Raw genomic sequence first — 13,073 nt, 5'->3', positions numbered from 1 at the left:
CCACCCGAACACATTAGTCGCCTTTTACGACAAGCATGGGTTGCTGAAGACCTATTCTACCCCGGATCTTCACGAATATCCATTTGCCATATCTTTTAAACCACGGATTTGTATACAAAGATGATACATGGATGATTGTGGATACTAGAAGTATTATTGACAGAAGGAGTATGGAATAGTCATATTTTGATACAACTTCCGCCATGTTCCAGTGTGCCATGTGATAGTCACGTGCACGAAAAGTTCCACTATGGATCCCTGTCAGAGTTGGCTGAAGTTCTATTGAGCTGAGACGCAAAGGACAGATGCCAAGCCAACCCATAGGTTTTGGAGTGTTGAGGACACGGCACATTGAACACCATAATCACTCGTGCTTCATGTGGCCTCTCTCACTCACTCACTCATCCACGGATGCAATTCACATTAGAAATGATTGAATTATATACAATCTCATTAAATCACATGTATTATTCCGATTTGATACCTCTATCGCCATAGCTTCAATTTTAACGTGAAAATTAGAAGGCCAGAGGTCGCTTCAGTGAGGTACATATACATATCCAGTAAATCAGATATTTGTACTCATATTCCTGAAAGAGATATTGAATCGGAGAGAGCGATCCGATCTTTATTTACAGACAGGGGTATTGAATCGGATCAAAGGATATGATTTGATTGAGATTGAGTGATATGATCACGTGAATGATTCATAATCTATTGGAATGAATCATTTGCTGGTCTGTTAAGCGACGAGTTATCATGACATTTCTGATTTCTGATGAACGCTGAGTCTATTGTGATTCATATATGTCGCCGAACCGAGTCCGACATTACTCTGGCGCCGAACCAAGTCCGATATCACTCTGGCACCGTACCAAGTCCGACATTACTCTGGCACCGTACCAAGTCCGACATTACTCTGGCGCCGAACCAAGTCCGACATTATTCTGGCGCCGAACCAAGTCCGATATCACTCTGGCACCGTACCAAGTCCGACATTACTCTGGCACCGTACCAAGTTCGAAATTACTCTGGCGCCGAACCAAGTCCGGCATTACTCTGGCACCGTGCCAAGTCCGACATTACTCTGGCGCCGAACCAAGTCCGACATTACTTTGGCACTGTACCAAGTCCGACATTACTCTGGCACCGTGCCAAGTCCGACATTACTCTGGCGCCGAACCAAGTCCGACATTACTGTGGCACCGTACCAAGTCCGACATTACTCTAGCACCGTGCCAAGTCCGACATTACTCTGGCGCCGAACCATGTCAGGCATTACTCTGTAATACACAGATGATTTTAGACTTATCATTTCACATAAAAAGGTACATACATCTGGAAAAAATCTAGGCACCGCTTGCTACATATAATACAATATATTCATATTCCATACAACATAGACTTTTTTTAAAAACGGGAACGTGTTAAATTTCTGACATTGCACCTTTACAAATTGACAAACTCAGTTAAATACAGAAACCAGAATCGATTCTGTAATATGTTTTGTGGCTGACCCTTTCGAAGTCTTCCTCTGCTTCGGGGGCACGGGTGGCCCCGTCGTTTAAGGCGCCGCGATTCGCTATGCAGAGTTGCGTCCCTTGGGCACGAACCTATGATTGTGGGTTCGAATCCCGGTTCGCCCCGAATATGTTTCTAGTTTTGTCAGCACCATACCCGTGCTCGTGGGTTTCACCGAAGTGGTAAACGTTTGAGACCTGCATCACTTCGGGCTTTCCTCCCACATTAAGCTGACACGCCGTGATATAACTGGAATACTGTTAAAAGGGGCGTTAAACCCAACTCACTCAGTCACTCACTTCCTCTGCTTCATTCAATCCCTTGTTATCATTCAGTACTCGCTTTTTGGTTAAAAAACACAGTCGTCTTGTTCTATCTTTCAGCAGGTACCGGTGGCATCACAGGTATTCACCAACATTACATCTGATTTACACGTAGTCACGTCTAAAACATACACCGAAGTTCGAGATATGAAATGAGTGCTGCTTAACTTCAACCAAGGTGTATTTTTTCACAGGGCATCATGAAACACTAATTATTGATGTTTTGAATAATACATCGACAAATTTCAACTCTGATTTCAATATGTTTTTTCTTTTTGTAATTATTAGACAAAATTGTGAACTCGATGTCCTGGGCCCAGTTGCACAAACCGATCGTAGTGCTGAGACGAGCATGACTCACATACATAGACGCTACGATCGCTTTGTGAAACAGGGGCCCTGGTAATCATCGAAAATATACCTATCTGTAGTTCGAAAACAAGCCGTTAGAAATATTCTGTCGGGACCATACAATTACACCGTCTTATATGATATTTCGAGTTGATGAAGTTCGATTTAATGGGTTTTAATCTTCCATAGTAACTTTGATAAATGAGGTAGCAAGGTAATGTTGCGTTCTCTGCCAGACGCGGTACGCCGACATTGTATTTTGTTTGGTCCCAAGGTCACGTCGTGATAAAAGGTTATTTATAATGGGCAGATAAAAATTCAATGTTCATTGACTGTATAAACGGGACATGTTTACACTGCTCGGAATACAGGAAAGAGGAACGCATAGCTAAAGTACTCATGGAAATGAAAAAAACCCTGTTTTGTTGGATTTAATAATTGACACAAAGCATTAGGTAGATGTATATACGAAATAACAAAACAACTGGAAAAGTACAAGTCTGGATTTGCTAGTTTTATCTCAGTGCTCAATACAAAATGTACTTTACAGGAGGTAATTTATAGGCACTTTCAACATTCAAAAATAAAACTAAGTCCAAATTGACATGATGGCAGAAACAGGCTATAGGCATTATGCAAATTAGCCTGGAAAAAAGTTATCAAAACAACAATAAAAATAACAGCTATGTTTAAGTACGTAATAATAATGACATGTAAGTTGTTGTTTGAGAAGGGAATATGTTACTTTTACGTTCTGATATTTTGACGATGATTCACTATCCTACAATGCCACTCACAAATCACTAACCACCGACAAATCACATGCACGTGGGTTTTAAGCACCTGTTTTCACCTGTCAAGATGTCATAGGTCATGGACATTCACCTTGATCTACTGACACCTGGTTAGTGGTTATGCTCAGTTTCACAATAGTCTATTTGTTCATATTTTTACACACTTTTACATGTAAAAAGACATAAAAACCTTTGATACGCTGTATTTGTGCCAAGGCCCAATTAGTACTAACTGAGTTGTTTGAATATTTATAAATTTTGTATATTAACTGCATTTATTTAAAATCTGAGATCGAAAAAACAGGGTTTTTTCATTTCCGTGAGTACTTTAGTCAAGGCAGGTATGTAGCACAATTGTTTACATTTCATTGCATCAAATGCCTGTGTCACCTGGTTTCGTCAAATGATATGGACGTCACTGTTTATGCACAAGAATACGAGTGGCTCAGTCGTCTCAGGTGCCACAATTCGCGGTGCAGAGTTGTGTCCCTTGGGCATTTCAGAAACTGATGAACGTGGGTTCGAATCCCAAATTTGTCCTGATTATGTTTCTTTATTTGTCAGCACCACACCTGTGTTTCGTGCATGGCTTGGGGGTTTCCTCCCACATGAAGAGGACACGCTTTGATGTAACTGAAATACTGTTCAAAGCGGAATAAAACCAAACTCACCCACTTACAAAGATGAGGTGAGGTGAAATGGGGCTTAACGTCGCGTCCAAGATTATTGCACTTATATAACGACGTGCATGCACGTGTATGTGTGGCTGCTTGTACTAGTCCAGACTAATGCCGATTTATAGTGCTAGCTCCCTGAGATACCATGCCGCAGTTTAGCATGAATACCCCACTCAGACACAGTATACTGACTCCGTGCCGACCAGTCCTTGTTTTAGCCCCTTAAAAAGGGGCACTGATCTAACGCAATTCCCCGAACTGGTTGTTGCCTTTGTTATTGTTTTTTCCCCCGTGAGTACCCGATCCCGCTGGTCGCCTCTTACAACAAGCATAGTCACCTCTTATACGACAAGCATTGGTTCTGAAGACCTTTTCCGACCCGGATCTTCACGGCTGGGGAACCGCATGTCCTTCAATAACATGTACATTGTATTAACCTTTCCAAGATTACAGTTCTGCGAGCTTGGCCACACGCATGTCTATGGTATCAAGTTTTATTAATAAATGACTGTATGCATGTCCTGCACGCCTTTTGTTCGACAAAAAACTCTTTCCATAATCGTAAGAAAGTCCATGGTATGATTCCGCCAATATAATGAGCACGTGTTCCAGATTTCCGCGAAAAGGTGAGCATATCCTGCCCCAGCGATGGCACCAGTCATAAACACACGCACAGGCTTGTCAATTGTTCACCTGAAAGAACACGGTAACATTTCGTACAAGTCAAAATAGGAAATTGCATCGAATATCATTTTGACCAATGATGCATCAAATACACACTGTACGCTGGACCTGTTAACTGTGTCTGTTATCAGTTAGTATATGTCTGGCTTTGTGTTCGTTAGGGATTATCTATACATTATTAAAAAGACATTACAACTAATCAACAACTAAAATCAAACATTGTTTCTCCAGCCAAATTCAACGTAAAAGGATCATCCCGGATTAGAGTGTTCCACTTTATTTGGCAGGTTACAAAACAACGTGTAAAAAGTACCCCAAACAAAGGTGTCTAAAAAGGAAATTGGTTCCCCCACTCCCATATACCACCTCTGGACTAGGGCTGGGACGGGTACCTCGGGTGCTCGGGTCGAGTGGGTCCTAAGAAGGGCCCGGGTACCCACAGGATTGCCCGGACCCGTGGTTAGTCACGTAATATATTGTTTAATGACAAAAATGATCTAAAACGCCATGGTTACACTACAAGTCCCTTATGTTCCCATTTCCCTCTGACTATGCACTCTTCCTTCTGACTTTTATATATTTGAGTTAAGGCAAAACGTCATACAGTAAACTTCAGCGTATGCATGACCAGATCGCTTTTCACGTGTATCTAAATACATTTTGCCAGGGCTACGGTCAAACTTTTCCAAATCGGACAGTTTGTACCTATCGCTAGATATCTACAGCGGTTATCCGGGTAAGGTCGGGTAATAGGGTGATGGGTACCCGGGTAGTAAATTTGGACTCGTCCCAGACCTACTCTGGAACCCGTGACAAGCCATGTCTTGGTCAAATACTCTCTTGTGGATCTACAAATGCTTTCAGGAAACTAACGCAAGTGTGTCTGTTATCTGTATTGGTCTAGCTTGCTACATTAAGTTTGTATTCATACCCAATGAGACCTGTGAAGATTCGAGGTAGAATAGGTCTTCAGCAACCCATGCTTGCCGTAAATGGCGACTATGCTTGTCGAGGCAAAACCAGATATTGTTTTGTTTATCACTATGAGACTGTAACAATGATTTTTTTGTGGCAGGCAGTTACGTTTCTTTCAGAGGTCTGAAGCATAATCATGTTTTTCAAGAAATTTCAGGGGCAATGTAATTTTTTTCTATAGAAGGTAGAGTTGTCGCCCTTAGTATTTTTTATAACTTGAGTCTCGGGTTCAAGTCTCCAAATCAATCTGATTACCACCCTTTATTTTATAGCATCAACACACGCGAATTTCTATATGATGACAAGCCTCTCGTCGCCAGCATAAGTTGCGGAGGACCAATTCTATCCTGGAATACACACAGAGGTATCCCATAATAGGCGGAGCTGGAAATACTTTGGGCAAGTTTAACCGCAAGACTAGCACCCACTCTCGCTATATCGATGCAACTGTTAGTAACTACCCTCTCACCACAGTGGAGTTATCCACGGCACCAACAATCAGAATAGAATTGCAGGCCTACCAAAGAAAACGAGCTACCAAACTATGGACTTATATACACGTTACATAGAAATTGCAACACACATTACAAAGACACTCTCCCCATAAAGTTTGCATACTGATAAGAACCCCGCTCAATTTCAATGGAACTAAACACAGTAAGTCACGCAGATACGTTTGTAATTTATACCATGTCATTTTGGGGAGATAATTAAGCTTTCCATAAGTGCCACGTTGAAGGAGACTTGTCTAGCATCGTGCAATTCTAGATACACTAATAATAATTTTCAGTTATTTTGTCTTCCAACTTTCATGTTTATTAACTGTTAGATGTTTGTGATGATTGGAAACTGGTCTGTATATAAAACTGACCTGAAAAATATTTCATTTTCATAAAAGTGGAACAGGTTGGAATTTTGAATGTTTTCACTTTTTTTTTATTGGTCAATGGGGTTTGATTGACAGGTTGCAGAGGTTAATTAAAGCTTGATCATCCAACCAGTGTGGGTCACTGTACTATTGATGTGTGATGACATGCAGTTCAGTTGAAAGTTGACAGCTGAAGATCCGGGTAAGAATAGGTCTTCAGCAACCCATGCTTGCTGTAAAAAGTGTCTATGCTTGTTGTAAGAGGTGACTACGGGGATCGGGTGGACAGGTTGGCTGACTTGGTTGAAGCATGTCATTGTATCCCAATTGCGTGGATTGATGCTCATGATGTCAATCACTGGATTGTCTTGTCCAGGCTCGATTATTTACAGACCGCCGTCATATAGCTGGAATATTGCTGAGTGCGGCGTTCAACAAACAAACAGTTGAAAGTCTGTGTGATCCACTCACCAAACATACAACCACTGGTCATACTCAACAACCATTTTGATCAACAGATTCCCATCTTAGTTGCCCTTAATGATAGCAACAGGTTTGTTTGTTTGATTGTTTGTTGTTTAACGCCACACTCAGCAATATTCCAGCTATACCGCGATCGGTAAATAATCGAGTCTGGACCAGACAATCCAGTGATAGCAACAGGTATGTGAAACCTATCTTGTCAACAAAACGATTGCTTATATCCAAGCTCAATTCACATCCTCATATTTCTATTCATTCGGATAATATATTTCATTGAATTGTGATCTTGATTAAACCCCAATCATTAAAATTAAAACTGTGATCGGTGATTGTATGTCACAAGTTTTGTATTAAATAAAGAATAACAACTCAAAACAAATCTATTGATATGGTATAATTTGCATATACAAAAAAGCACACATTTAAAATATATGGATTTAAAATGTATAAAAATACAAACTTAACAAAAATGGTAACATGATCTAGTATATTTCATAATGTTATATACAGTAAACCTTAACACCCTTGTACTTATATCAAGACTGAAATTTATGAAATATTGTCAGGATACAACCAAAGTATTTTTTAGCAATTTTAATTGTCAGATCTGCACCCCCCCATACATCCCTTGTAAAAGGGGGACCATCGGTACTGGTGCTGGGTCTTTCTGCATCACCTTGACTTCATCCATGTCACAATTAAACTCTGTAATCAAAATAAACTGACAATCTTAATCTAAAAGTCTGATGGTCTATACCATATTAGTTTCAAATACTTTAAAATTCTCTCTTTCATAATACTATGGAAACATTTATATTTCAGGTGTAGTAGTTGTTTATTAAAAAAACTAATATAGGCCATAGGCACAGGTTATACATGACATTACTGAATAAACCACTACTACTACACCTGCAAATTATTTTTTCTGTTGAAGTTTGATTGTTGGCTAAAATATCTTTACATTTATTATGATGAACTAATCATGTTGTGCCCAGCATGTAGTGATTACTAGTCCAGTACAATCTCATTAAAATCAGATCTTCTCGCTATCTTTGTTTAGCGGCAGCGAGAACCTAGATCTGATTTTAATGCGATTGAGTCCAGTGATACCAAATATTACACAGCTTGTTTGACTTTCTGTTTGAACTTTTTAAATATAGCTGCATATTATAGAATAAAGATAGAATATACCAGTTACCACTTCATGAATACATTACACATGATTTCTTATGAAATGATTGGTTAAGCAATCAATTATTATTACATTTATACCCCCTCAACAACACCCACCCCCACCCCACCCTAAGATTTTGCCACACCCTCTAAGGGACAACAGTTTCCAGACTTGCTGACTTTTTGTATTATTGTCTACAGATTGTTTGTGTTACTGACAAAAAAAGCAGTCTGTAAAGTTATTACTGTCCATATATCTATCAATAAGAAACAAATTCAATATATATTTGCATTTATGGAAGTATAAACGTAAAAACCGGTACAGACACTTTGCATAAATCTGCCGTGCTGAATTACACAGTTTGCACAAACGTTTTATGTTATTACCCCCATAAACTCAAAGATTATTGAAGTCAATTTCTAAATATAGTATTTACCACTTTTTATAGTATATGTCTGATGCAGCAATGAAAATGAATGCAGATATTAAAGTTGTTGTTTATCATGACTTTGTACATCTTGGAGTAGAGGCCCAGCCATGGCTCAGCTTAGATTTGTGTCGGTCTTCAATGAAGAGCAATCCCTGGACCAATGAACCATATCAATCTCTAAAATATCTCAATCAAGGGTTTTGGAAATTTGATGATCAGGTGATTAATTTAGTGTGTCCTTCACGTAGGTAAGTAAAATAAATTCTATTTCAATAACATTTAATAATGTGTGGAAGTACATTCAAGCATGCCTTCCTTGTCTCCTGTTCTGGACATCGGGTATGGCTCACATGGCAACTGCTGTTATATACAATGTGAGAATATCACAGGTCTGTGTTAGCCATGAGTTCTGTACATCTTTGTATAATAGAACATGTATGTATATATTCCTATAACTCCTATCCATGTGTTTCTTCTAAATATTCATATTGAGCAGTATTTACTGTTCGATATACTTCCACGGCACGTTCCACAAATAAATAATTTTCATGAAGAACAATAAATACAATTTTTAAACATGTGATTAGGAATATTCACAACTACTTTTAGGTCTATTTACAGTAAAAAAAATGTATTTTTAAAGAATTGAGCAGAATGACCTGGGTCAAGGTCAAAAAAGAGAAAAAGATCAATGTCAATGTACACAAAGTGATTCAATACTTTGAACAAAATCTCAAGCAAGCAGAAGTACAGGAAAATTAGGAAATGTTTGTAAATGTTTGTAAATGTCAACAACAATCATGCTGAGATATGGCTATGTGAAGCTTACAATGTGCAGAGTTGCGTCCCTTTGGTGTAACAGGATTCGAAATTCTGGTTCGCCCTGATTATGTTTCTAGGTATGTCAGCACTGTTTCACTAAAGTGGTAGTGGAAGTGCTTCACTTCAGACTTTCCTCCAACATCAAGCTGACACACTGTGTTATAACTGGAATACTGTTCAAGGAGGTGTTAAATTAAACTCACATAATTCCACGGATTACAAAAATATTGACAAAACATTCACAGACATCACATGTGTTGTTCAGGTAGACAGTTCAGACATCGCTGGTGCACACAGAGAACAGTGTGCTTCAAGGTCAAGGTGGGACAATCAGCCATTATCTCAATTTACAGTGTGTAGTGTCATGAAAATGTTGATGGATGTTAACCTGTCAATAATATGGAACAGACCCGGTATACAACACAAGATAAACTAGCACTCTTTCACTTACTCATGCAGTGGTAAGCAAATTTTTATGTACTATTCTCCAACAACAACATCAAGGACTATGAAACAGCAGAAGCCAGTTTCCAGAAAACATCTTAAATACTGAAAATATTATAATACATTCTGTGCAACGAACAGGCACAGATTGTTCATTGATAAATAATGCAGAATTCCATTTTATCCCTCGAAAAATAATCTTCCCTTTTTGAGTTGTCAATTCACTTATACCATGTAATTCAGCTATTGCTGTTCAACAAATGTTGACAGAGGTCAAATTAAAGAATTTGCACTACATTATGAACCTTGTCATGCTTGAAAATGATATACAAACAACTTGAAATTTCAAGATGTTGTTTCAGTGATCTTCTTCAATGGTTAGTTAAATTACATTTTTATATTCTAAATGGGATTTCAAGTTGTTAAAAAGCTTATAGTTAATTTTTATCCACCATTTAAATGATACATTCAATATTTAAGTGATGCTTTTATTTATTAGCACCTTGATTTTTTTTTACTACATGTATTTGCAAAGTAGTCCTTTCAGAGTTTGGCAAAACATGCCACGAAATCATTCAGGATCATGTTATTAATTGATATCCTGTTGAAACTGTAGTATATGTCTGCTTTTATCTATCTGCAGGTGTAACATTCAGGATCTTGTTATTGATGGATATCCTGTTGAAACTATAGTATATGTCTGCTTTTATCTATCTGCAGGTGTAACATTCAGGATCTTGTTATTGATGGATATCCTGTTGAAACTATAGTATATGTCTGCTTTTATCTATCTGCAGGTGTAACATTCAGGATCTTGTTATTGATGGATATCCTGTTGAAACTATAGTATATGTCTGCTTTTATCTATCTGCAGGTGTAACATCCAGGATCTTCTTATTGATGGATATCCTGTTGAAACTTTGTTGATGAACACCTAGAGAATCAGATCATTGACTTAAAAAAAAGACTTCCAGCAATTGCTGGAATTGCCATCTCCCTGTTCGGTGTTGTATTGAAAAGCATATGTTGTGATAATATCTTCCACAAAACTGCTTAGATACAGTAGCATAATCTTCCTCACATACTGGAGATTCTGGATCCATTATGCAACAGTTGATGACTTTTTAGAGCCACCCAATTTATCCGGTAACTTTGACCACCTCCCAGATTTGATAGGCGGCAGTTTAGTAGAACTGTCGGATCCTTTACTGGTGAGGTTCCCCCGTGAGAAGGAAGTGTCCTCCCCACTAGGGGGCGAGTCTGGAACTTCATACGAGAAGTTTAATGCGGTGATATCACTCTCAGTGGGCTTGATGCCGGTAAAACCAAGACTCTTGAGTCGATCACTGACAGGCAGTTGATCAGGAAGCTGGACGTCCTTGAAGTCCTGAAATGTGGATTGTAACATGACTCATACAATCATCATAACATCAGTCTTCGTAAATAATGCTTGTTCAATACCCGTGGACTACGAAATTGTTCTGAGCAATTGTACAAATCCATGATGGTAGTCCTCTTAGGCTAGTACTATGTTAGCGTCATGAAATTGAAACAGTTCTGAGTGCTTCGAGCAGTAAACGTATACATAGCAAACATTTTTGTCTTGTTCAAGCAGGACAAGCTACAAAAAACAACTAATTTTCAAACTCTATCAAGTTTCTACTGGTCTTAGAAAAATATTTAATTAATAGGCAGAACATGCCAACAGGCAAAAAGTATGGACCAACATTATTTTTCTAAGGGACTGTTCATTTAATTTAGGGTGGTGGGTGATGTAGGTGGGTGTCATGAAAAAATGTCACAGAAAAAGGGGGACTGGGGGGTCACAAGATTATTATATATTTGAACATTATTAAGGGACAAGTATATCATTAGCTTCATGAAAAAATGTTACATTTATTTTTATTTAATTTTTTTTGGTTGGTGGGGGGGGGGTAGGGGGAGGGGAGGGCCTGAAGAAGTGTTACATAAAATGGGGTTGGTGGTTAGCAAAATATGATACAGTCCTAAGACCAATCCCACATGTTCTTCCCACCCCCCAACCCCACCTCCCTAAAATAAATCATATTTGATAACATGCACTGTATGCTGCCCATGATGCATTACCGTGGTGGTCAGTGCCTGGTACGGAGAACACAGCTTGCCAAATCTGGATGTCGTGCCTCGGTTGATCTCCCCGAACACAGTCCGGCGCTCCTGGCGGTCTAGCTTCTTACGGGCAAACTCCTTCTCTACCTTCACCCCAAGGAATGTCTAAAAGAGAGAACTGACACATGTAAATATCTTCTCTCAATTTCAGTCTAATTGACACAGTGCATTAACTTTTCGATATTTGCAAATGTGCGTTTCAGCAATTGTCCATGCTGATTGTCCATTTGCACTAGGGTAACACCCTGCTCCATACATCTTCTGGGGCCTGATTGTGTTTATAGGTTTGCCAGCACCATACCTGTGCTCACTGGTTTCACAAAGTGGTAAACATCTGAGATCTGAATCACTTTGCGTTCCTCCCACATTATGCGGACACATTGTGGTATAACTGGCAAACTGTTCAAAGCATCAAAGCAGTGTTAAACCCAACTCACTCACTCATCTTCCAGAGGCAAGGGGGATAACTGACTATAAAAGTCAACTTTCCACTGGACTACAGTCAGTTACCTCCCTTACCTCAGGAAGATGTCCTCCATTGTTCAGAACACTACAATAGGATGTCCTCCATTGTTCAGAACAATACAATAGGATGTCTTCCATTATTCAGAACAATACAATAGGATGTCCTCCATTGTTCAGAACAATACAATAGGATGTCCTCCATTGTTCAGACCAATACAATAGGATGTCCTTCATTGTTCAGAACAATACAATAGGACATGGGTATGAGTAATATACAGAATAAACTATTACAAAATATGACATTATGGATGATCTGTCCACCAGGAATTACTACTGTAGGTACCTTGCACCGTAATTATCAGAATACTATGTGACATATCTCTTATACAGCTGAAAAATACAAACTGATCAATAAAATGTACAGCAACTGTAAAATCTTAAAAGCAATAAATAAAAATCAGACCATTTTAATTGTAAAAAAAGTACACAATTCTCAATAGTGCAGTGCAATGTGAAAACATTTCTGGCCTTTAAACAATTAAAAGCAATCTATTGGGGGGATACTGTACCTTAGAAGGGTCTGTTCTCTCAAACCCGAACGCGAATGTCTGTGACCGATACTTCAACTTGGCATCTCGGGGGAATTCACTGCTGACAGACTTGGCAGGACGGACAACTACAGACATAGGCCGTGCCTGTGAAAGTGTGATTGTGACAGAAATGTGCTGGTATGAGACGTGGTACAGAAAACAGACGTGGTGTAGTGCAGAGTTACAGGTCTTCACTCTAATATAGTTACCTCAAAGTATATTTGTATTTGGACCTGGATCCCACCATAGGATCATTTATCAATTACTCAAATTTTGATATCTTGAAAAATTTCAAAGCAGTTAGTAAGTCTTGTATTGAATGAT

The 13,073-nt window shown here is 38.9% G+C and overlaps 1 protein-coding gene across 1 annotated transcript in view; it reads right to left on the bottom strand.

The window, feature by feature from the left end:
* Window positions 1–7,994: 7,994 nt before the first annotated feature.
* Window positions 7,995–13,073, bottom strand: part of LOC139467409 (cilia- and flagella-associated protein 337-like) — an 80,998-nt gene continuing 75,919 nt past the window's right edge. Inside the window, exons 22-24 of the mRNA XM_071248967.1 lie at window positions 12,729–12,854; window positions 11,653–11,799; window positions 7,995–10,933 (exon numbers count right to left, since the gene is read on the bottom strand). Of these exons, the coding sequence (XP_071105068.1) occupies window positions 10,649–10,933; window positions 11,653–11,799; window positions 12,729–12,854 (558 nt within the window). The 3' untranslated portion in view covers window positions 7,995–10,648. The remainder of the gene's footprint in view (window positions 10,934–11,652; window positions 11,800–12,728; window positions 12,855–13,073) is intronic.

This window comes from Haliotis cracherodii, unplaced genomic scaffold (assembly GCF_022045235.1).
Source record: "Haliotis cracherodii isolate W230 unplaced genomic scaffold, xgHalCrac1.p SCAF_2, whole genome shotgun sequence".
Taxonomy (NCBI): domain Eukaryota; kingdom Metazoa; phylum Mollusca; class Gastropoda; order Lepetellida; family Haliotidae; genus Haliotis; species Haliotis cracherodii.
Note: the sequence above shows the minus strand (reverse complement) of the source record. Positions and strands in the feature narration are given on the sequence as shown.